The sequence below is a fragment of the Oncorhynchus mykiss genome, chromosome 27, assembly GCF_013265735.2.
Source record: "Oncorhynchus mykiss isolate Arlee chromosome 27, USDA_OmykA_1.1, whole genome shotgun sequence".
Classification (NCBI taxonomy): Eukaryota; Metazoa; Chordata; class Actinopteri; order Salmoniformes; family Salmonidae; genus Oncorhynchus; species Oncorhynchus mykiss.
Genome location: NC_048591.1, coordinates 25,778,452 through 25,804,544, shown reverse-complemented (window position 1 = coordinate 25,804,544; position 26,093 = coordinate 25,778,452). Strand labels below are relative to the sequence as shown.

Genomic DNA, 26,093 nt, shown 5'->3' with positions numbered 1-26,093 from the left:
GAGACATACCCCAAGAGACTTGCAGCTGTAATTGCTGCATAAGGTGGTTCTACAAAGTATTGGCTTTGTGAATAGTTATGCACGCTCAAGTTAATTGTTTTTGTCTTATTTCTTGTTTGTTTCACAATAAAAAACATGTTGCATCTTCAAAGTGGTAGGCAGGTTGTGTAAATCAAATGATACAACCCCCCCCCCCCCCCCCCCCCCCCTCCAAAAAAATACATTTTAATTCCAGGTTGTAAGGCAACAAAACAGGAAAAATGCCAAGGGAGTGATTAGTTTCACAAGCCACTGTAGCTCTCTCTCTCTGTGAGGGGAATAAATCCTAACCACACATACTTACAGAGGACTAAATTAACACACTAACAAACGCACACACACGTGTGCACGGACAGGCGGACACAGATACCCACATAAACATGCACACAAGCATGCAAACACACACACATGGTTCTCTAACAGAAACATACTGTAATGTGCTTTTGGCCATATTAGGTTTATTCCCATGAGAACACACAGAAAACAGATGACATTCCAGCTATGGGAGCAGTTTTTTTTTCTCTAATGATAAATGATCTTTATGTAAATGGCATAAATATGATGCTACAATGTCACAGTGAAATAAAATACATTGTTGGGACAAGTGTCCAGAAAAATGCAAATAAATGTTATAGAAGGGGGGAGAAGGGTTAACGTTTAAGAGATTTGTCATCTTAGCTATCATCAACGTATTGGTTGTCAATATCTGTAAAAAATGTTAATTTCATGCCTAGAAAATACCCTGTATTATTAGCAGTGTATTAAACTTGCTATGTCGAGGGGACAGTTCATTATCATGCAAGCTCTGTCACACACATCCTCAAAATACAACTGTAGAAAATGTGACACACGGTACAAGTGACAGGGTCATACACTCTCTCAAGCAGAGACAACAGGAGCTAGCTGAGTCCAGACCAGGACTATGGGTAGAATAGAACTGAATCTGGACATCTGCAAAATGTGTGTACTCGAATAATAGTTTTATTGTTTTTTGATATAAAGAGAACTAACCAAAGGTTAAAGAAGAGGAATAGCACTAATAGCTTGTATTATGTCACAGTGCAGGGAAGAAACACTCATGAGCGTAGACATCATTATAAACCTGCTTGTATCATCAGAAGCCTATACATAACACCATGCACTAAAATATGCACCAGGAGGGGGGACAGGGATGGAGGAAAGGGGGGCATATCAGGGTCACAGGACTTGTGCTTATGTATCATGAGTATCAAAATGAGGTACTGCCCGTTCCTCTGGTTCCAATACTGAGGAACTCTCTGGACCCTGTGTTTTGCTCTAATATATTCCTCACACGTAATGCGATTAAGCATGACAGTGGAAACTTAAGGGTGATTGGACAAAATGCGAAACAGAGATGATCGTACCCAATACAAAGAGACAGAGCTTGATCTATAGCTACGAGCTGAACTGAGCTGAGCTCCACTTCCTGCCTACAGGAATGAAGGAGGGTTAAAGCGCGGCTGTGTACATATTGCCTTCAATTAAGAGTTTCCATAGTGGAGTAATAACAAAGCGTGATGGGATTGAAGATAATGATCTGGTCGGAACATATTCTGTCATTGTGTTAGGAGCAGCAGGGAGCAACGTGGGGAGATATTAGCCAAGAGATGGAATCAATACTCCATCAGCAGAATCAACAACCTCTAAGATTAGGTTATTGGATCATTTGTAAGATGTGTTATTCATTCATCATGGCTACCTGTTCCACATCAGGTTACAGTATATCACTTGAGCTATTACTAGTGTAATGGAAATATATGTGGTCGCCTCAAATATATAAAGACAATACGACCAATCTGGAGTAAGTATGTGTGTGTGTGTGTGTGTCTGTGTGTATTTGTGTCTACAAACAAATATATACTATATATACTATAGACACTAGAGAAGTATTGCATGGGGCAGGGGATCTTTGATCTCCAAGCAATGCAATGGAACAAGCTGGCCATTGACTAAATTAAGCATAGTCTTTAGTAACTTTGTCTCTGGTTTGGCCTATCTGAAGTAGTCAGTCCAGTCCGGGCTGGTCTTTCAGAGCTGCAGCTGAGCCGTTGATCCCCCCCTTCTCCCCCTCCTCCCCCTTGTTCACCTCTTTGGAGAGAGGATTGTGGGTGGATATGGGCTCCAGGGTGTAGGGTTTGGGGAGCTCGGGCGTCAGCAGAGAGAGCGTGGGGAGCAGCTGGCCCTCTCGTAGCGTAGCGGCTAGCTCTTTAGCGCTGCACGACGGTGTGTTGGTCTCGTAGATGTCGTGGAAGCTGTTGTAGTCCACCTCGTAGAAGCCCTTCTCCAGAGACAGGACTGGGGTGAAACGCCAGCCCCACAACACCTCTTTGTCCAGATAAGAGCTCCGTGCCTGGCAGGTCATCCCTGTTAACACACAGGCACGCACACATGTTCACACACACACACACACACACACACACACACACACACAGAAAATGAGAGCCAGCAGGAGGGAGGAATAGTAAATTATTCACAAAGAAGGCTCAACTCCAGAGTCAATAACGGTCTGAGGTCAGAGAGGATCAGTGAGAATAAGGTACGAGGAGCATCAGTAGTGAGAGGTCCAAGAAGATGTACTCCATCTGGGATACTCTGTGTGTCTACACCAATGTCCATGCCTCTGGATCCTCTGTCTCATAACCTGATATGAATCCAAAGTGTGCTCTACAAAGTATTATAAATTAGATGTCACTAACCATACAGCCCTCGCTGTAGTGTCCAACATAATAAATGGGGAATATCTATCCACATTGAGTATGTAGACTATACTGCCCTAGCAAGCAAAAGGGCAGTAACTGCACATTTGGTCAAAAATGTGTGAATTACATTTAATACCTCCTTTATCATGTGAACATACAGTATATCCTGCCTCAATCGTTTTGTGTTATGGAGAAAATGGGAGGTCATGTTTGCAGTAGCTGCAAAAAAGTTACAGTGAAAACAAGGAAAAAAACAGTAACTGCCATCACTTACCTTAGTTAATAACTTTTCTCTTTTAGCTTTGGGTTGCAGTGTCTATGGTTTACCTTGGTATTACTGATTGTTCTTTCCTAATACAAGTATCAAACTATATGAAACTGACAACCACATATAAATAATTATATGAACACAAGTTTGTGCAATAATAAATTGTAATGGAAATGTATTCCAGTAGGTGTACCAAGCAAGAATGCAAGGAACTGCCGTTTAGGGTCAAAGGTCATGTCAGAGGTCAGGGTCAATATGAATAAAAAAATAACCTGTTAGTAAGACAACAAATAACCACATTTACAGTGATCTACCTACAACTCATTTGGTTTGACAATAAAAACCCTTTAAAGCCATTCTTCTCAGTTCCGGTCAATTAGTTGCTCTTTAGCTTGCTAGGGCAGAATACTGGAGGGTCCTCATTGTAATTGACAGCACCCAGCATCCTTGATACATAATCAATTGATCTGCGAAGCCAACTGCTTCTTTTGATAACTAGCATAGGATTTTTTTTATTGGTGAATCACTGAATAAACATCCTTTGGTTTGTTGGCAGAAAATAAAGACCCACCTATCTGCTGTGATCTATAGCTAAATAACAGCATCTACAGCAGCCTGCTACTCTCCTGCTGTGATTACATCAGGGCATAGTAAATCCATTACTCTGGGTGGGAAGAAGACACAAACACTATCTATTATATGGGAAGAGAGAGAAAGATGTGGTATGATCCTTTTGACTCAGCCTGGTCTCATAGACTAGACGTAACATAGTAATCATAAACCGGGATACCAAATGAGTACAAATCTGGGACACCAAATGAGTATGATATGTTACGTTTGGTATGGTTACATAAGACAGATGGCTACTTAAGACAAAAATAAAAGCAGGGTGGTTGGTCGGGGTGGATTGGTGGGCGTACTACATGAATGTCTAGCAACTCAAAGGTTGCTAACGTTAGCCACCTAGCCACCTAGCTAGAATTCTTAACATAACGTACGTTTTGCAAAATCGTAACATATTGCACATTTAGTAAATTCGTAACATAGTATACGTTTAGTAAATTCGTAACATATTATACGTTTAGTAAATTCAGAACATATTATATGTTTAGTAAATTCGTAACATATAATACGAATTGTGAAATATCATATGAAATGGGTGATGGACAGCCACAAATTAATACATACCATCCAAAATTAACATATAATACTAAATGGATATCTCGGATTTACTGACAGAATATTTTGAAATATTCTGAGACGTGGTTGGTTGACTGCAACCAGTGTTTGTTCATGTTTCAAATTAAGCAATAAATCCACTTTATAATGTACAATATATGTTTTCTATACAATACCAGCATCTAGGTTAACATATGAATTACATGTGGGCTCAGTGTGAATTATACAAATGTATTCAGGCTACACAAGAAACCTACAGCATATGTGGTTAGATTATCATATAAATGTTACATTTTGTTACATAATACAAAACAGGATTCTATATTTAACACATTCATGAATCAGTTAGTCATTCTGTTTTATGTTTGACACGCTCTTCTTTGAAATCACACAGTGAGCAAGAGGGATATTGGAGAAGAATGTTCAGTAAACAGACAAAATGTATTTATCTCTCTCCCTACCATCCTTCCCTATCATTATACATAGGACTAAGTTTATTCTCTCATTTAAAGGAAAGCATACCCAAGGACATCTTTATATAGATTTCAGCGTTTACACAACAACAAAAATGTCAGTAAATGGAATAAAACAGGAATATTTGGTCTATAAATAAGTTGAAACTGTCTCATCCCCCAACTCTTCCGAGAACATTAAAAACAACAGCAGTGCATATAGGCAACAAGAAACACTGCAGGAAGTTATTTTATGACTCGGGTCTTTGGGCGTAGTAACTCCAAAAGCTACTAAAACACAAAAAGTAAACCAGTGCTTATACAGTGGCTTGCAAAAGTATTCACCCCCATTGGCAACCTGGAATTAGGCAAAACTGCTCCAGCTCCTTCAAGTTGGATGGGTTCGGCTGGTGTAAGCAATCTTTAAGTCGATACCACAGATTCTCAATTGGATTGCGGTATGGGCTTTGACTAGGCCATTCCTGGACCTGTGACCAAAAACGAGCTACATATGGACAATACCAAAGTAAATTATCTAATGACTCTGCCTCCTCACAACAGAATCTGCAGAGCTGGGAAGATTGTATCCCCCATATATATATCATTCTATTATTTAAATGTTTCCCCTTAAACCACTCAAGTGTTGCTTTAGCAGTATGCTTAGGGTCATTGTCCTGCTGGAAGGTGAACCTCCATCCCAGTCTCAAAACTTTGGAAGACTGAAACAGGTTTCCCTCAAGAAGTGCCCTGTATGATTGATCTGTATGATTGCGCAGTCAATCATTCCTTCAATTCTGACCAGTTTCCCAGTCCCTGCCGATGAAAAACATCCCCACAGCATGATGCTGCCACCACCATGCTTCACTGTGGGGAGAGTATTTTCGGGGTGAAGAGAGGTGTTGGGTTTGCGCCAGACATAGAGTTTTCCTTGATGGCCAAAAATCTCAATTTTAGTCTCATCTGACCAGAGTACCTTCTTCCATATGTTAAGAGAGTCTCCCACATGCCTTTTGGTGAACACCAAAAGTGTTTGCTTATTTTTTTCTTTAAGCGATTACTTTTTTTCCAGACACTCTTCCATAAAGCCCAGCTCGGTGGAGTGTATGGCTTAAAGTGGTCCTATAAACAGATACTCAAATCTCCGCTGTGGAGCATTGCAGCTCGTTCAGGGTTATCTTTGGTCTCTTTGTTGCCTCTCTGATTAATTCCCTCCTTGCCTGAATTTTTTCCACATTTTAATAATGGATTTAATGGTGCTCGATGGGGTGTTTTTTTTATAACCCAATCCTGATCTGTACTTCTCCACATCTTTGTCCCTGACCTGTTTGGAGAGCTCATTGGTCTTCATGGTGCCACTTGCTTGGTGGTACCCCTTGCTTAGTGGTGTTGCAGAATCTGGGGCCTTTCAGAACAGGTGTATATATACTGAGATCATGTGACAGATCATGTGACACTTAGATTTCACACAGATGGACTTTATTTAACCAATTATGAACCTTCTGAATGTAATTGGTTGCACCAGATCTTATTTAGGGTTTTCGTAGCAAAGGGGGTGAATACATATGCACGCACCAATTTTCAGTTTTTTTTTTTTTTGAATTTTTTGAAATAAGTTGTTTTTTAAATTTCACTTCACCAATTTGGATTATTTTGTGTATGTCCATTACATGAAATCCAAATAAAAATCCATTTAAATTACAGGTTGTAATGCAACGAAATAGGAAAAACACAAAGGGGGAAGAAAACTTTTGCAAGGCTCTGTCGCATGTTGTTCACCACAATTTCTCTATAGCTCTTCTCAAAGTTGGGATTGGAATAATCCATGGGCATTTATAACACTACGCCACGGTGGTCTCTACCCACCCCTCCCCTCCATCCCCATCCACAGTCACTTCTCAGGGCCATCAAACTTGACGAGGCATGTGTGGGAGAGGGATGTCATCCCTCTGCATCATTCATTTAGCATCCAGCAGCAGCACAACAGAGCCTATTCACTCACATACGGGACCTGGATCCCTCTTAATCCTGAGAGTCAATAGAACACCAGAACGTGTTTCTGGCCCCTTAAGAACACCAGCCAGCACCTCAACATCAGGGTTCCGCTGGCTATTTCTATCTAGGGAGCTGTGTGTGTGCTGCCTGACAGTGAGTTCAACTGACACAATGGAACGCTCGTACGCATGTATGCATGCCCGCACACACACCACACCACTAGGTAACACAGTTTCTCTGGACCCCCGCAAAGTCTATTAATGCCAAAGAACACATTCAGTCCATCCTCAAAACCCTAGCTTAGAAGGGATTGTTTCATTATGCAGTGTACTATCTATATCTATATATCGTAATTAGTTGCTACTTATAAACTTTTTATAAAAATTACACATCAAATAGCCTAACAGTGTGGAAAAAAATAATCGGCTTGAGGATAAATTTAGCCACTATTTACTGTTCAACTGTGAGTTTCTCTGGCTTACAGCCTACACCAGTGGTTCCCAAACTTTTTATAATCCCGTATCCCTTCAAACATTCAACCTCCAGCTGCGTACCCGTCTAGCACCAGAGTCAGCGCACTCTCAAATATAGTTTTTTGCCATCATTGTAAGCCCGCCACACACATAATTTACGCTACATTTATTAAACATAAGAATGAGTGTGAGTTTTTTTCACAACCCGGCTCATGGGAAGTGACAAAGAGCTCTTATAGGACCAGGGAACAAATAATAATATAATAATAATCAATCATTTTGCAGTTTTCAGCTGTGCTAACATAACTGCAAAAGGGTTTTCTAATGATCAATTAGCCTTTTAAAAGGATAAACTTGGATTAGCTAACACAACGTGCCATTGGAACACAGGAGTGATGGTTGCTGATGATGGGCCTCTGTATTCCTATGTAGATATTCCATTAAAAATCAGCCGTTTCCAGCTACAATAGTCATTTACAACATTAACAATGTCTACACTGTATTTCTGATCAATTTGATGTTATTTTAATGGACAAAAAATGTGTTTTCTTTCAAAAACAAGCACATTTCTAAGTGACCCCAAACTTTTGAACGGTAGTGTAGGTACGTGGTTGCAAAAGGTATCAGTGTCTTGCCAAGGCAGGATACTCTGAGTGCAACCCAATCCAGAAATCTGGCAGTGGCTTCTGATTAAATTACATTTTGAAAGAACCGCTGCAATTTCGATGAGGCTCCGTGATTCAGATATTGGTAAGTGTGCTGGAGGCAGGGCATGAAAGGGATAACGAATCCAGTTGTTTGTGTCATCCGTTTCGGGAAAGTACCTGCATAATTGCACACCCAACTCACTCAGGTGCTTCGCTATATAACATTTGACATTGTCCGTAAGCTTAACTTCATTTCCACAAAAAAATCATACAATGATGTAAAGACCTGTGTGTTGTCCTTGTTAATGTAGACAGAGAAACATTCCAACTTCTTAATCATAGCCTTAATTTTGTCCCGCACATTGAATATAGTTGCGGAGATTCCCTGTAATTCTAGATTCAGATCATTCGGGCGAGAATTAACATCACCCAGATAGGCCAGTCTTTTGAGAAACTCGTCATCATGCAAGCGGTCAGACAAGTGAAAATGATGGTCAGTAAAGAAAACTTTAAGTTCGTCTCTCAATTCAAAGAAACGTGTCAATACTTTGTCCCTTGATAACCAGCACACTTTTGTATGTTTTAAAAGAGTTAAATGGTCGCTGCCCATGTCATTGCATAGCGCAGAAAATACACAAGAGTTCAGGGACCTTGCTTTAACAAAGTTAACCATTTTCACTGTGGTGTCCAAAACGTCTTTCAAGCTGTCAGGCATTCCCTTGGCTGCCAGAGCCTCTCGGTGGATGCTGCAGTGTACCCAAGTGGTGTCCGGAGCAAATGCTTGCATGCGCGTTACCACTCCACTATGTCTCCCTGTCATGGCTTTTGTGCCATCAGTACAGATACCAACACATCTTGACCACCAAAGTCCATTTGATGTCACAAAGCTGTCCAGTACTTTAAAAAATATCCTCTCATGTTGTCCTGGTTTCCAGTGGTTTGCAGAAGAGGATGTCTTCCTTAATTGACCCCCCATGAACGTAACGGACATATACCAGGAGCTGTGCCAGGCCCGCCACGTCTGTTGACTCATCCAGCTGTAACGCATAGAATTCACTGGCTTGTATGCGTAGCAGTAATTGTTTCAAAACATCTACTGCCATGTCACTGATGCATTGTGAAACAATGTTGTTTAATTAAGTCATTGTTTGTATAGTTTTTTGGGACTTTTCCCCCAGCATTGTCCCAGCCATATCCGCGGCAGCAGGAAGAATGAAGTTCTCCACAATAGTATGGGGTTGCCTGTCCTAACCACTCGGTAGCTCACCATATAAGACGCTTCTAGCCCCTTCTTATTAATGGTATCTGCTGCTTTTATACATGTCTTACAACTCAAAAGTAATTTTAATTCTCGCTCAAAAATCTCCTGTGGCTTATTTTCAAATTGGCATGTTTTGTTTCTGCGCAATGGTGAAGGTTTCATTGATATGTGAGATAGTACTTTTGCACATATAACACACTGGAGTTGAGGAATGGCACTACTCCCAATATAATGAACCCCAAATCAATGTAGTTCTCATCATATTTGCGCCTCTTCGATGGTCCAACATCCCTGTCTGTTGTTCGGTGCTTTCCCGGATAAGGGGGCAGTAGCTCTTCGGCTGCATCAGATTCACAAATCCATGCTAGCTGGGCTAACAACAAATGTAGAGTTACTGATGCTAGCATTGGATGTGCTCTTGGAAGCAGTACAACTTGTGTCATCGACAGGTGCAGGTGTAGTACTACCAGTAGTAGCAATACTACTGGTAATACAATCATCAAGTTTGCGGACGACACAACAGTGGTAGGCTTGATTACCAACAACGACGAGACGGCCTACAGGGAGGAGGTGAGGGCCCTCGGAGTGTGGTGTTAGGAAAATAACCTCACACTCAACGTCAACAAAACTAAGGAGATGATTGTGGACTTCAGGAAACAGCAGAGGGAACACCCCCCTATCCACATCGATGGAACAGTAGTGGAGAGGGTAGCAAGTTTTAAGTTCCTCGGCATACACATCACAGACAAACTGAATTGGTCCACTCACACAGACAGCATCGTGAAGAAGGCGCAGTAGCGCCTCTTCAACCTCAGGAGGCTGAAGAAATTCGGTTTGTCACCAAAAGCACTCACAAACTTCTACAGATGCACAATCGAGAGCATCCTGGCGGGCTGTATCACCGCCTGGTACGGCAACTGCTCCGCCCACAACCGTAAGGCTCTCCAGAGGGTAGTGAGGTCTGCACAACGCATCACCGGGGGCAAACTACCTGCCCTCCAGGACACCTGCACCACCCGATGTTACAGGAAGGCCATAAAGATCATCAAGGACATCAACCACCCGAGCCACTGCCTGTTCACCCCGCTATCATCCAGAAGGCGAGGTCAGTACAGGTGCATCAAAGCTGGGACCGAGAGACTGAAAAACAGCTTCTATCTCAAGGCCATCAGACTGTTAAACAGCCACCACTAACATTGAGTGGCTGCTGCCAACACACTGACACTGACACTGACTCAACTCCAGCCACTTTAATAATGGGAATTGATGGGAAATGATGTAAATATATCACTAGCCACTTTAAACAATGCTACCTTATATAATGTTACTTACCCTACATTATTCATCTCATATGCATACGTATATACTGTACTCTATATCATCGACTGCATCCTTATGTAATACATGTATCACTAGCCACTTTAACTATGCCACTTTGTTTACATACTCACCTCATGTATATACTGTACTCGATACCATCTACTGTATCCTGCCTATGCTGCTCTGTACCATCACTCATTCATATATCCTTATGTATATATTCTTTATCCCCTTACACTGTGTATAAGACAGTAGTTTTGGAATTGTTAGTTAGATTACTTGTTGGTTATTACTGCATTGTCGGAACTAGAAGCACAAGCATTTCGCTACACTCGCATTAACATCTGCTAACCATGTGTATGTGACAAATAAAATTTGATTTGATTTGATTACATGTGTACCAGTAGAGCTGGTATGTGTCTCTATGGACGCTGGCCTTACTTTTTTTTTAACAATTAATCCATTTTTGAGCAAACGGAATAAGCAGCAGCTACGTTTGGCTACATACGGACCGTTAGTGGAATTCCCGCGAGGGAGTAACGGTTGATGCGATTGGATGTTCATTATTTGACTAGGTTACCTGTATTTTACATTGTGTTGTTTTCTCGCTGAACACTAGATGGTTGATTTTGGGGGGGGGGGGGGGGGGGGGAAACGAGGCTAGTCAGGTGAGAAATAAACCTCACCCAAATGTATAGCCCCATTTGAAAATATAAATGGACTGTTTGAAAATGTGAAGATTAAAAATAAAATAAACATTTATCACATTTTGATTTGGGGTACCCCCGACGGCACTGGGGTACGCATACCCCAGTTTGGGAATACCTAGCCTACACAAATGGACTGCAATATTCAAGGCAAATTAAATGAAATTAATCCCACTTGAGAGACTCCCTTGGTCTCCCGATGTCCTGCTTTTTTTGTGTGAAAATGTTTTGAGTGACTGTTGACATTGCAACCACACAATTCAAATGCCGGTTCACCAGTATGAACGAAATCACAAACCGCTTTTTTTGTTCAAGTCCTAAAGAACTGTTATCTGCTAAATATGATAATCTGTTTGCATCTGCTAATTTATCAGCTGTCAAGTCCAGACAACCTGTCCCCAGAGCTTCCTATACAGTTCATCTCTTTCCGTAACATATTGAGACCAGCAATTAAGGCGAATGTGAGGCTCAATTAAAGATGTAACTTCTGTGGAGAGATTGTTATCTAAACTAAAACTTGTAAAGAACTACCTAAGAATCATTAGGCTCTTGGTCTGATATGCACTTTTGAACACCTGAGTAAGCTCCACTCATTGCACTGGAGCTGTCCTAGCCTTAGCCAATGGCATTTGTTCACCGACAGAGCTTGCTGGGGTGTCCGGAACACCAGTGGCACACACACACGCGCACACACACACACACACACACACACACACACACACACACACACACACACACACACACACACACACACACACACACACACACACACAGGATGACAGCTGGTAACACAATGCAGACTGTATGGGGACACAGAACACCTTGTTTTCTCTTGTGCATTGCAATACTTGCTGACGTGTGTTGTCTGTTCAGTTTGTCAGGGAGAATTAAAATGGTTATTAGCTTAGCTTGGCATGAATTTTAAATGTAGAGGGTCTCATAAGATGTTCATTTGTGATATTGCATTTGAAGCAGGTTGTAATAAATAGTGTATTGACATTTTAATAATACATCTGCTTTGAGAAGGATAATCAGAGTATCGTACAAGACTATTTGATGTATTCACTTTATATCTGTTACTGTTGCAATGACAAAGACATTGACATAATATTCTTTGACATTGATTAATGTTTTCTAATTATCTGAAATGCTCAAGGTTTCAGGAGCGAGAAATTAAAGTTGTCAGTGATATAAGCTGCTGACTCAGTGTTTATGTCCAATCTAGAGGGTGGTAAGGTCGTTAGCATGAAATTGAAACTGTTCCAATCCCTCATCTCCTCTTAATATGTTGTCTCTGTCAGAATTCAGAATGCTGTAGCATTCTATCTGCAGACGGCTCATACCTTATAGATTATGTGTATGAGTGTGTATATGATAGGCTCTGTTGACAGCAGCAGCAAACGTCAGATTTTATTTTTGTCAATGATACTATGCTTATGCAATCAGATGCTTGTTGAAGGGCTATAAATGTCCACACGGCAAAAAATGTACACAAGAAGTGCAGTTTACTGTACTTCGAGAGATGGAGATGTGTTTTGCATTGGTGGCTGTTTAGCAAATCATCTGCTTGGCTATAGGAATGGATCCCACTAACCATCCAGATGATTCCACTATTAGTCTGAAAATCCTTACTGTCTGTCAACAGCACGTTAACTACCGTACAAGCCTCGTAATTTATCACTGCAGCAGATGATGTACCCCATATAGAATCTATCTAGCCATAACAAAGTAGGCTAACAAACCTTTGTAATGACATCAATTCAAAAGTTGCTGCACCAATGAGGTTACTGTAATGGTGTATTTGACCTTATAATAAATCCACTGGTTGTTAACTCTGAGTAAAGCAAAAAAAAAAGTGAGCCATCATTACCCAATCTAGGTACTGTGGGCTTCGATCCAACAGTAAGAGTTGTAGACCTACGCTTTCTCTGGTGTTAGCCAATACCAAGATGACTGATCACTTGGGCCGTTTGTCAGATGCAGTACAGATGCAATTTACACAAAGTAAACAAAATCAATGTCATTAGCAAGAGCCGACCATATCCCCCCGTAGCTTTGATTTCCTCTTCTGCAGATTAACAACATTTAATGCAAAATGGATGAAGGCCACAATTCCCAGGTCAGGAGATGTCCTTCTGTTAATTCCTGTGAGAAAAATGTGTGATTGCTAAAAAAAACTTTAGTATCATGACATAGTGGGGGAAGGGTCAGAATTACTCAATGATCAGTGATTGCCATGACGACACGGTCCAGTCTGCCATGCTCTTACTGGTCAAGAGGAAAGTGATGCAATTTAATGCCTGTGTCTAGACATCAGGCACAGTGTGAGTGTGATGGTTGACCACTGGTGGTATGAAAAGACAAATTAAATAAATCCCCCCAAAAATAGAGCAGAAATGTTCAGATGTATGAAAGGCAGTGACAGATCAGATTAGTGGTTGGTGATTTCTGTATTTTAAAAACAGGGGTGGTTAAAACGCAGACAGAAAATTCTCTGTCCACCGATTAAAATATTCCTAATTATGCCGCTGTGTTTTTCTTGTAGTCACTGCATTTAAACTGCATTTACATGATGGAGAGAAATATTTATGTTATAAAAAGATGTTCTGCGTTTTTGACACAAAGATCAACTGTACTACTTGTTCAGGCTCTGGTCTTGTCCATCTTGATTACTGTCTGGTAATATGGTCAGGTGCGACAAAGATAGACCTACCAAAGCTGCAGCTGGCTCAAAATGCCTTGTCCTTAACTGCACACACAAAACTAACATCAACACCATGCATGATAGTCTTTCCTGGTTGAGGAAAGATTGACTACTTCTCTTTTTGTGAAATATTTGTATATTAAAAATGCCTACGCGCTTGTATAATCTATTTACATACATTTTAGTCATTTAGCAGACACTCTTATCCAGAGCATCTTACAGGAGCAATTAGGGTTAAGTGCCTTGCTCAAGGGCACATCGACACATTTTTTACCTAGTCAGCTCAGGGATTCAAACCATTAACTATTCAGTTACTGGCCCAAACCGCTTAACCACTAGGCTGCCTGCATGCACTTCAAACAGACATGTCCCACCAGACACGCCACAATGGGTTTCTTCACGGTACCCAAACCAAAATTTATGATTTTAACCAGATTTAATGCGTCACCCAGTTATTTATAGAGCCATGCTATCGTGTAATGCTCTGTCACCAGAGGTTACTCAGGCAAAAAGCAAGCTTAGCTTAAAAAAAACGGATTAAAAAGACATCTTGTATCACAGATCCTCTCGTCTTTCTAAAGATTTAATTTAACTGTACTGCATATAGGAATATTAATATGTGTATATATGAATAGTGTCTAAATAGTATTTTGGTTTTCTCTTGGTCTCTTACCAATATATAGCTTTTATTTTAATCCCAATTATTTTAGGAAGGGTAGTTGCTGCATGTGCAGTAGTCCCAGTCGGTATTAGATAGAACGTCGTGGACCCGTTCGCCTGTGGGGAAAACAACCTGTGGTTACCTAGGTTACCCAATTGCCTCACAGCTAAAACGTTCAATTTTTCAAACACGATTTTCTTGTTGTCTGCTTGTTTTAGAATATTATAAAACTCCATTAAAGAAAAGTAAAACAGGTCTAAATATGACTTTTCAACGTTGCCTGCTCTCGAGCATTCTCTGGACTTAGAAAAACCTAATATTATAGAGCTTCTCTCAGCCACGTGGGTGAGTGCTAGTTAGCTACCGACTGGAACAATAAGCTAGCCAAAACCAACAACTCAAACAAACAGACTATACCGCTACAAGTAGTAAGTGGAGTTACAAACGGACTATTCTAAACAATTTCCCACCAATATGCTAGGGTTGCTAATGCTACTTCCTGACATTGCGTACAGTATTCAGGGTAATCAACAGACTGCTGCAACCTGATTGGCTGAGCCACTCCAGTATGGTGGTGGAAAAAGGGGATTCATGAAGAAAGTATGCATATTTTCTCCGTTTTTTTCCACCTTCTCGCCATTAAATCGAGTTAAGGAGGAAATTGACGTATTTGCTGTCTGAATGGAGAATGTTTTATGTACGAACCGGTCCACGGGGATACGAGTGTATAGCAGGCTGCATACATTCCCTTTGGACTGTAAGATGAAGCGCCTCAATATCGCCATCTGCCTGCCTTTGGGCTAGGCCTTCATCAAGGAGCACAAAGAAATAATTGCATCATTGTATCTTTGTACTCCCTGATGAAGGCCATGCTGCCGATATGCGTCACTTAAATTAGTTTTTAAATATTTGTTCCATTGAACATGCTATACAAATAAAGGCATTGTAATTACATGAAGAGTGCCTTGTTTCTCCTTTCTTTTTAAAAACATTAATATTCACTAGGAAGTAGAAAAATCATGACCCTACCGAATGAAGTATGTAAGTGACATGTATAATGCATTGTATTTAGATTAGTGCATTATAATCTGTCCTTGAACAAAGGCCGATACACAATGTGTAAGGCTTGCACATACAGTGTTTACCTGAGTGGACTAATTCACCACAGGAACATATTAGGAACAAATAAGGAATTAGCAGTGGAGTGTGGCCAGGGCTGTACAAGTGTCGTCATTCCCTCTGCTACTGTGATAAATAAGCAGATTTCCTCATTCAATAATCAATACAAAGACTTCCAAGGCTACCAGGAAGCTAGCTGGGGATCTCTTGAGTGCAAATCGTTTCTGGGATGCAAGTCTCTGGGATGCAACTCACTAGGCATGGGACAGTTTTTTTTATAGTTTTTTATAGTAATTTAAATGTAAAAAAAAAAGTTGAAATTCCCTTTTCTGGCTATTTTACAGATGTGTATAAAAAGGTGCTTCTGTGTTTTTGGTGGTAACATCCCAGAGAAGAGTATATGTTAGCCAGGCCAGTACTGTCTTCAACAACCTGTTTCTTTCATTACCGCAACACCTCTCCCTATACACAGACCAGCGTGGGAGGCTAACACTCCTTCCTTTAACAAACAAACATCTCAAAGAGGCCTCCCTGATGCACCAACATAGGGGAGATGCGGGCCTCAGTATGGATGTGGAAACATTTGCCTACCTGCAACAACCTTCCAAATAAAGACCCTGCCCACTGTTCATTTTTGGGTCATTTGTCTTTGTGGAAAATTACAGAGTTGGTCATGGTAACAGGAAATAACATATGCTCTCAAAAAGTTGTATTTTTAATTTTTAAATGGTCTCTTATGAAACTAGAACAGCCATATTTACCTGAGTTGGTAAATATATGTATTACTGTATATGCAGATCGAAACCATATGGTACCTTTAGAAATTGTGTTTGTATGGGTTGGAAATTGTCTGGTTTGTTGAATGAAAGACATGACATTATCAATGAATATGAAGAACCACAATGGATTTACTGAACAGACAAGAGTTGAAATGGAACTGACCAATGCCCTATTCAGAAACAACACTTAGCTGTCCCCTACCCCCAATGCACTAGTGTAGATACAAAATTATTGGTCAATTCCACCAACCCTTTTCAGAAGACAACGTGGCGCTACTACCATATTGCTTATATAACTATCTAATTGTTTCAGGTCTTCATGAGGGGTCTATGGGCTAGGGGTCCAATACACTAGTGAACTTCACTCAGGTGACCACTAACCTGGTGCCCTATACTCTGGTGACCTATTAGCCTTGGATCAAGAGGACGTACCCGTAGCTTCGACCATGCCCTCCAGGATGACCACGATCTCAAACTCCTCCTTATCCATCTGTGCCTGGGACAGCTCCCAGAAGGGGCTCTTCTCGTTGATCTCGTGGGAGATTATGAGTGGGGAGACTAGGAAGAGCCGGTCGTCTCCTGTGTCGAAGCCGATGTTGATGTCCGTCTGGTTGAGAGGGATGAACTCCCCCTCCTTGGTCTGCTGTGACCGGATAAGCTTGGCCCGGATGGAGGCCTCCACGATGTGAGAGTTGCGCAGGTCCCCGACTCTGAACATGAGACACAGCTTGTTGTCCCGCACAGAAATCACTGCCTTGTGGGAGAACATGAGCGTCTCAGCGCGGTTTTTGGGCTGGGAGATCTTCACGAACATGCAGCCCACCATCATGGCATTGACGATGGAGCCCAGGATGGCCTGGATCAGCAGCAGGATGATGCCCTCAGGGCACTTCTCTGTGATGACGCGGTAGCCATAGCCAATGGTGGTCTCCGTCTCGATGGAGAAGAGGAAGGCCGAAACGAAGCTGTTGAGGTTCTCAACGCAAGGGGTCCAGCCCTCCTCGTCACTGTGCCACAGGTCCCCTCGGATCAGGGCGATGATGTACCACAGCAGGCCGAAGAACAGCCAGTTGACCACGTACACCAGAGTGAAGATGAAGAGGCTGAAGCGCCAGCGCAGGTCTACCAGGGTGGTGAACAGGTCGCTAAGGTAACGGTAGGTCTCCTGCACGTTACCGTGGTGAACGTTGCACTTGCCGTCTTTCTGCACATAGCGTTGCCGGGGCTTCTTGACTGGGTCGGCAATGAGGTGGGTGTGCTCGGTGGAGATCTGGGCCTCCCGCATGTGTTTGGGAAGCTTTTGCACCTGGAGAGACAGAGAGGAAGAGAGACAGTTCCGCTGAGACGTTGGTCACAATATCATTGTTTTCAGAATTTAATGTGTGAAGCCAGGAGTGACCTGCTCAGGAAAAACACTGGGCTCTCGTTATAGTCTATCGCTTGAGACCATTGTTTTTCCTGGTCAGGTCAAAAGGTCAGCAAAAATGTCTGCCTCTATTCATGTGCAATGTCCTCATATTACCCTTGTTGCTACAATGTGTGAAACATCCTCATATTACCATTCTTGCTACAATGTGTGAAATGTCCTCCTATTACCCTTGTTGCTAAAATGTGTGAAATGTCTTCATATGTCTGTGTGAAATGACTGTGTGGAATTTTCTCATATTGCCCTTGTTGCTACAATGTGTGCATTGCAGTGCTGTCACACTGTCATGTTATATGAGAAAATACACATTCTCAACCTTTTAAGTAATTGCTTTGACTTCATCCTCAACCACCTTCAACTGCCACCCTCATTGGGGTACGTGATTTACATTTAAAAACAGTCCATTTATATTTTCAAACGGTGCTATACATTTGGGTGAGTTTTTTTTATTGCCTGAGTAGCCTTGTTTCACTGGCAAAAATAAAATTAAACCATCTAGTGTTCAGCGAGATAACAACACAATGTCAAATATAGGTAGCCTAGTCAAATAATTGGTCCATAACGGTCCATATGTAGCCAAACATAGCTTCTGCTCATGTTGGTATCTGTACTGATGGAGCAAAAGCCATGACAGGTAGACATAGTGTAGTGGTAACGGGCATGCAAGCAGTTGCTCCCGACGCCACTTGGGTACACTGAGGCTCTTGCTACCAAGGGAATGCTTGACAGCTTGTAAGACGTTTTGGATACTACAGTGAAAATGGTTAACTTTGATAAAGCAAGGCTCCTGAACTCTGGTGTATTTTCTGCGCTATGCAATGATATGGGCAGCGACCATGTAACGCTTTTACAACATACTGCACTGGTTATCAAGGGACAAAGTATTGACACGTTTCTTTGAATTGAGAGACCATCATTTTCACTTGTCTGACCGCTTGCATGATGACGAGTTTCTCACATGACTGGCCTCTCTGGGTGATGTCTTTTCCTCGCCTGAACGATCTGAATCTAGAATTACAGGGAATCTCCGCAACTATATAAGGCTATGATTAAGAAGTTGGAATGTTTCTCTGTCTACATTAACAAGGACAACACACAGGTCTTTCCATCATTGTATGATCTTTTTGTGCAAATGAAGTTAAGCTTACGGACAATGTCAAATGTGATATAGCGAAGCACCTGAGTGAGTTGGGTGTGCAATTACGCAGGTACTTTCCCGAAACGGATGACACAAACAACTGGATTCATTATCCCTTTCATGCCCTGCCTCCAGTCCACTTACCGATATCTGAACAAGAGAGCCTCATCGAAATTGCAACAAGCGGTTCTGTAAAAATGTAACTTAATCAGAAGCCACTGCCAGATTTCTGGATTGGGCTGCGCCCAGAGTATCCTGCCTTGGCAAATTGAGCTGTTAAGACACTGATGCCCTTTTCAACCACGTACCTATGTGAGAGTGGATTCTTGGCCTTTACTAGCATGAAAACTAAATACAGGCAGAGACTATGTGTGGAAAATGATTTAAGACTGAGACTCTCTCCAATACAACTCAACATTGCAGAGTTACAGTATGTGCATCCTTTCAAGCACACCCTTCTCATTAATCTGTGGTGAGTTATTCACAATTTTCGATTAACAAATAAGGTTTTCTATATAAGATGGTTAAATAAAGCAAAATTATTGATTATTATTATATTATTATTTGTGCCCTGGTCTTATAAGAACTCTTTGTCACTTACCATGAGCAGGGTTGTGACAAAAACGTACACTCATTCTTATGTTTAATAAATGTATCGTGTAGTGTGTGTGTGGCAGGCTTACAATGATGGCAAAAGAACAACATTTGAGAGTGCGCCATGGTGTAAGAGGGGTACGCAGCTGGAGGTTGAATGTTTGAAGGGGTATGGGACTATAAAAAGTTTGGGAACCACTGCCCTGGCTAATTGAAATGAAGGCTCCTGATACTGTAGCTGCACTGCTCCCATAACATTGTGTGAGAGAGTGTCTCTCCAAGCACATGGTGCGTCATGACTGTGGGAGGGAGAAGAGAGAGAGACCACAAGGGTATGGGGCCTTCATTCCTCACTGTTGGCCCAGCTCCAGACAGGCGATCTGTTTCCACAGCTGCACCTCTCCTGTACCCCACTCCCTATGGGACACTGGCAGGCCTGGATAGGAACATAGGAGGCTGCTAATCTAGCCTTTTTTTTTGCAACCTGCATTGAGTATAATTCAGATCCAGCTCCAAAACTGAAATAATGGCTCCTGATGTTCAATTAAAGGAATTTAAATGAAAGACATGCCCTTGAAAATACATGCTATAGTCCTGCAAATTATTTAAATATAGATCTGAATACTGTAAGCAGGTTTCCATTGACAAAAGCCCAAAATAAATCAATTGTGACACTTAATGGAAATAGCAGCGATAGGAGGAATTTTGTAAAGATCTACAACATTTTTATCCATTCGACAGGGGTCGAGCAATAAACTTTATATATTGCGACAAATTATGATGGAAAAGGGGGTTTTCGAATAAATGCTTGCCGAATAATTTTGAAAGTACACAGGGCATGTGATGTCAACAGGTAACGATGAAGCAGAACTCCACATTTAATTAGAAATGCCTACTGCCTATTAAATCTATCTTTGCAGGATCCTTGTCCTGACTTTCAAATATGGCTTATTTGCTTTGGCTTTTGTGGTTGGTTGAATGCATGTTTCACCATCCAATTATTTCAGATCTACAGATGTGCAAGTTTCACCATCCAATTATTTCAGATCTACAGATGTGCAAGTTTCACCATCCAATTATTTCAGATCTACAGATGTGCAAGTTTCACCATCCAATTATTTCAGATCTACAGATGTGCAAGTTTCACCATGGCACGGACCGTGGCGATACGTTGGCACAGGATAATTATTACAATATGGTAAATATGAATAAATTATTGCATTCCATGCTGGCTTTTGTGGGCTACCTGAGACATGAAACAGATAGGTGGGAGGGCATACAGCCTGTCACCAATTTATTCATCGGCAATTTGCCTAAATAGGTCATGGAAATACATCAAGCACTTCATTTTAAATCAACACTGTAGATTATTTTTTAGCTGTGACGTCATTTTGGCCAGCTGTTTTTATTGACACAAGACAGTTAAATGGAAACGCACCATAGCAGACAATTGTCAAACCTATTTTCTATGAACATTTTATAAATGTCGACAAAAAAATCACTGGACAAGTTAATGGAAATTCTAGCTAGGGACTCTTCATTGTAGTTCTATAAACACACGCACATTAGGAGAGTATTCCATGTATCAGATGTTGCTTTATTGATATATTATACAGTAATGAAAGGTTTGACAGTGAAGTGAAAGACAACACCCATTGATCAATACAGCAATTAGTCACTCAATGACATTGGGATCCTGTGACATGTGTTTGGGAGAAAATAGGGGTTACTTGAAAATGTAATGTCTTTAATTTGAGCCATTTTTCTACAGCAGGAATTTAATCATATAGCATATAGCAACAGGAAATGTGAATTATTATGTGGATTAGAATGGACATTTTTGTGGGTGTTGCTACATTTTTCGTAAATTTCAAAGTGGAAATTACAAACTTCAGAATCCTTTTTAAACCTTGACTACACTACACAGTTTACATTTCCTGCATTGCAAGTTATCCTCCAACAGGATGAACAAATGAAGATCCTACATCTGTACCTGTACAGTCCTAAATCAAAGACAATGGACCTATTTGTTTCCATTTGAGAGTGTTAAAGAAATTCCTAATTGAGTGATTGATGAAGCCATCACAGACAGTGCTACAGTAGTGCAGCCAGCCCAGAGTCAATGACGTCCCCAGGGCAGATACTCCATATACAAATTAATTAGCAGTTGCTGTGTGCTGGTGTTTTTCCACAGTTGGTTTGCCTCACCACACTCAGGAAGAATAAATTAAATTGCCTCTGGAATAAAGACAAATAACCTGGACTATTTCACCATCCATTATCAGGACATGCGAGTCGTTTTCTCACAATCATCCTCTCTTTCCCTCTCAATGGTAGTGAGCTGAACCATCCATCATCTTCCGCAGACAGTCAGGCACACACACATGATCACCCTTCTTATAGGAAACTCATGATCCACAATGGTTCCCCCTCATCCCCTTATATTTTTCCCTTACACCAGACACTTCCATCTTTCACCACCCCCTCTTTCTTTCCCTCTTCCTCGCTCTCTCTCTACCTCCCAGCAGTGTCACACAGGACAATTGGGGGAGGGAGAGGAATGTGTGTATGTATGGAAAACATGTATCCAAAATGGCGTAGCAGTGCAGACGTGTTTTGTTCATCCTCTCGTGTACTTTTGTATTTTTTCATCTTTTTTTTGTACATATTTCAATTCTATTTTCAATCTCTTCTCCATTTTAGCTCAATTATACCTTCCGGTAACCCACCTCACCCAATGTGATACGGAACCGATATTATTTGTCATTTTTAGACCTGATAGCAAGAACCCCAGACATCACAAGCTAACCAGCTAATTAGCTACAAGCTATTTAGTAATTGTTGCCACTGCTAGCGGCCTTTACCTTCTGCACAGGTACCAGCCCTTTTTAAAAAATATATATATTTTTTAGCCTGGATAATACTCGCCAGCCTACCAGTAACGGACTGTTTCTCCAATACAACACCGGATTCCTGCAGTAATCCCTGGTCCATTCTCCTCATCTTCACAGCTATGTAGCACCCACCAAGTTACCCAGTACTGAAGCTATCCCTGAGGCCCACCTCCCGCCCTACTCAGTTGTTCACCCGGACTCCACCCAAACACGGCTAGAACACTCTACTCCACCCGATCCTTGCCGTAAGCTCTGGACCTTGGCACCGGATCACCACTGCTACCGAGTGGCTAAAGTGGCTAACGCCTCTGCCCCGAAGCTAGCACCAGTTAGCCGTGAGCCAGGCGCATCTGCCGGATAGAAAACTCAATTACTACAACTACAATAACTCTTTTGCCACCTGGCTTGGATCCTTAGTCGACACGGCGCCCGCCGCACCACCACGACATGTCTGCCGACGAATACTCCATCCACTGTGCCTTCAACCGGCCTCCATCGGAGCAGACGCTTCTACTAGCCCCGGGCTACTAACTTTAAACGTTGCGTCGCCCGCGTGCTAGCGTAGTAAGGACTACTCCGCGGCCTCCCTGTTCATCTATTGCTGCCAACTGGACCCTATGATCACTTGGCTACATAGCTGATGCCCGCTGGACTGCCCATTAATCATGGTACTCCATTCTGTTTATATATTTATTTTGTTTGTCTGTTTATCTTCCGGCCCCAGCCGCGAACTCCGGCTCTGTGTGTAGTTAACCGACTCTCTGCCCATTCATCTCCATTTTACCTGTTGTTGTTTTAGCTGATTAGCTGTTGTTGTTGTTTTAACTAGCTCTCCAAATCAACACCTGTGATTACTTTATGCCTCGCTGTATGTCTCTCTCATATGTCAATATGCCTTGTATACTGTTGTTTAGGTTAGTTATCATTGTTTTAGTTTACAATGGAGCCCCTAGTTCCACTCATTATACCTCTGATACCTCCTTTGTCCCACCTACCACACATGCGATGACCTCACCCGCCCCGTTCAAAAAAATTCAGAACTAAGAACAGATATAGCCCTTGGTTCACTCCAGACCTGACTGCCCTTGACCAGCACAAAAACATCCTGTGGCGGACTGCCATAGCATCAAATAGTCCCCACGATATGCAACTGTTCAGGGAAGTCAGGAACCAATACACGCAGTCAGTCAGGAAAGCAAAGGTTAGCTTTTTCAAGTAGAAATTTGCATCCTGTAGCTCTAACTCCAAAACGTTTTGGGACACTGTAAAGTCCATGGAGAAGAAGAGCATCTCCTCCCAGCTGCCCACTGCACTGAGGCTAGGTAACACAGTCACCACTGATAAGTCCATGATAATTGAAAATTTCAATAAGCATTTCTCAACGGCTGGCCATGTCTTCCTCCTGGCTACTCCATCCCCGGCCAACAGCTCCGCCCCCCCCGCAGCTACTCGCCCAAGCCTCCCCAGCTTCTCCTTCACCCATATCCAGACAGCAGATGTTCTGAAAGAGCTGCAAAACCTGGACCAGTACAAATCAGCTGGGCTAGACAATCTGGACGCCATTGTTGCAACCCCTATTACCAGGACCAGAATGGTCCTGTATTTGGCTCCATCCATCTTCCCATCAATTTTAACCATCTTCCCTGTCCCTGCTGAAGAAAAGCAGGCCCAAACCATGATGCTGCCACCACCATGTTTGACAGTGGGGATGGTGTGTTCAGGGTGATGAGCTGTGTTGCTTTTACGCCAAACATAACGTTTTGCATTGTTGCCAAAAAGTTCAATTTTGGTTTCATCTGACCAGAGCACCTTCTTCCACATGTTTGGTGTGTCTCCCAGGTGGCTTGTGGCAAACTTTAAACAACACTTTTTATGGATATCTTTAAGAAATGGCTTTCTTCTTGCCACTCTTCCATAAAGGCCAGATTTGTGCAATATACGACTGATTGTTGTCCTATGGACAGAGTCTCCCACCTCAGCTGTAGATCTCTGCAGTCCATCCAGAGTGATCATGGGCCTCTTGGCTGCATCTCTGATCAGTCTTCTCCTTGTATGAGCTGAAAGTTTAGAGGGACGGACAGGTCTTGGTAGATTTGCAGTGGTCTGATACTCCTTCCATTTCAATATTATCGCTTGCACAGTGCTCCTTGGGATGTTTAAAGCTTGGCAAATCTTTTTGTATCCAAATCCGGCTTTAAACTTCTTCACAACAGTATCTCGGACCTGCCTGGTGTGTTCCTTGTTCTTCATGATGCTCTCTGCGCTTTTAACGGACCTCTGAGACTATCACAGTGCAGGTGCATTTATACGGAGACTTGATTACACACAGGTGGATTGTATTCATCATCATTTAGGTCAACATTGGATCATTCAGAGATCCTCACTGAACTTCTGGAGAGAGTTTGCTGCACTGAAAGTAAAGGGGCTGAATAATTTTGCACGCCCAATTTTTCAGTTTTTGATTTGTTAAAAAAGTTTGAAATATCCAATAAATGTCGTTCCACTTCATGATTGTGTCCCACTTGTTGTTGATTCTTCACAAAAAAATATCAAATCTAGACTCTGCTTTCTATTTCGCAACAAAGCATCTTTCTCTCACGCCGCCAAACTTACCCTAGTAAAACTGACTATTCTACCGATCCTCGACTTCGGCGATGTCATCTACAAAATAGCTTCCAACACTCTACTCAGCAACTGGATGCAGTCTATCACAATGCCATCCGTTTTGTTACCAAATCACCTTATTCCACCCACCACTGCGACCTGTATGCTCTAGTCGGCTGGCCCTCGCTACATATTCGTTGCCAGACCCACTGGCTCCAGGTCATCTATAAGTCTATGCTAGGTAAATCTCTGCCTTATCTCAGTTCACTGGTCATGATAACAACACCCACCCGTAGCACACGTTCCAGCAGGTATATCTCACTGATCATCCCCAGAGCCAACACCTCATTTGGCTGCCTTTCCTGACAGTTCTCTGCTGCCAGTGACTGGAACGAATTGCAAAAATCGCTGAAGTTGGAGACTTTCATTTCCCTCACCAACTTTAAACATCAACTATCTGAGCAGTTAACCGATCACTGCAGCTTTACATAGTCCATCTGTAAATAGCACACCCAATCTACCTACCTCATCCCCATACTGTTTTTATTTTATTTACCTTTCTGCTCTTTTGCACACCAGTATCTCTACTTGCACATCATCATCTGCTCATTTATCACTCCAGTGCTAATCTGCTAAATTGTAATTATTCTCTCCTATGGCATATTTATTGCCTACCTCCTCATGCCTTTTGCACACACTGTATATAGACTTTCTTTTCTCTACTGTGTCATTGACTTGTTTGTGTTATTGGCTTGTTTATTGTTTACTCCATGTGTAACTCTGTGTTGTTTTCTGTGGCACACGCTTTATCTTGGCCAGGTTGCAGTTGCAAATGAGAACTTGTTCTCAACTAGCCTACCTGGTTAAATAAAGGTGAAATAAAAAAATACAAAAATGTTCTTACTGCTGTGGGTGTGACTCCTATCTCCATGTCGTGGTCCATGTGGACTCGAGAATCTCCTGCCATCCTCAGGTGGAGCTCAACACCTGTGGGGAGAGAGGGAGATGGAGATTCAACTAACTTTGAATATCCAATGAATTCAGCATTACACTTTCATTAATGCACAGAATTATGCATCAATCAAATCTCAACAATAGATTGTTTTTCACAACATA

General features: G+C 41.9%; 1 protein-coding gene across 1 annotated transcript in view; it reads right to left on the bottom strand.

The window, feature by feature from the left end:
- Positions 1-477: 477 nt before the first annotated feature.
- Positions 478-26,093, bottom strand: part of kcnj5 (potassium inwardly rectifying channel subfamily J member 5) — a 38,782-nt gene continuing 13,166 nt past the window's right edge. The window contains exons 2-4 of the mRNA XM_021588234.2: positions 25,882-25,964; positions 16,754-17,627; positions 478-2,424 (exon numbers count right to left, since the gene is read on the bottom strand). Coding sequence (XP_021443909.2) covers positions 2,066-2,424; positions 16,754-17,627; positions 25,882-25,944 — 1,296 coding nt within the window. The 5' untranslated portion in view covers positions 25,945-25,964 and the 3' untranslated portion in view covers positions 478-2,065. The remainder of the gene's footprint in view (positions 2,425-16,753; positions 17,628-25,881; positions 25,965-26,093) is intronic.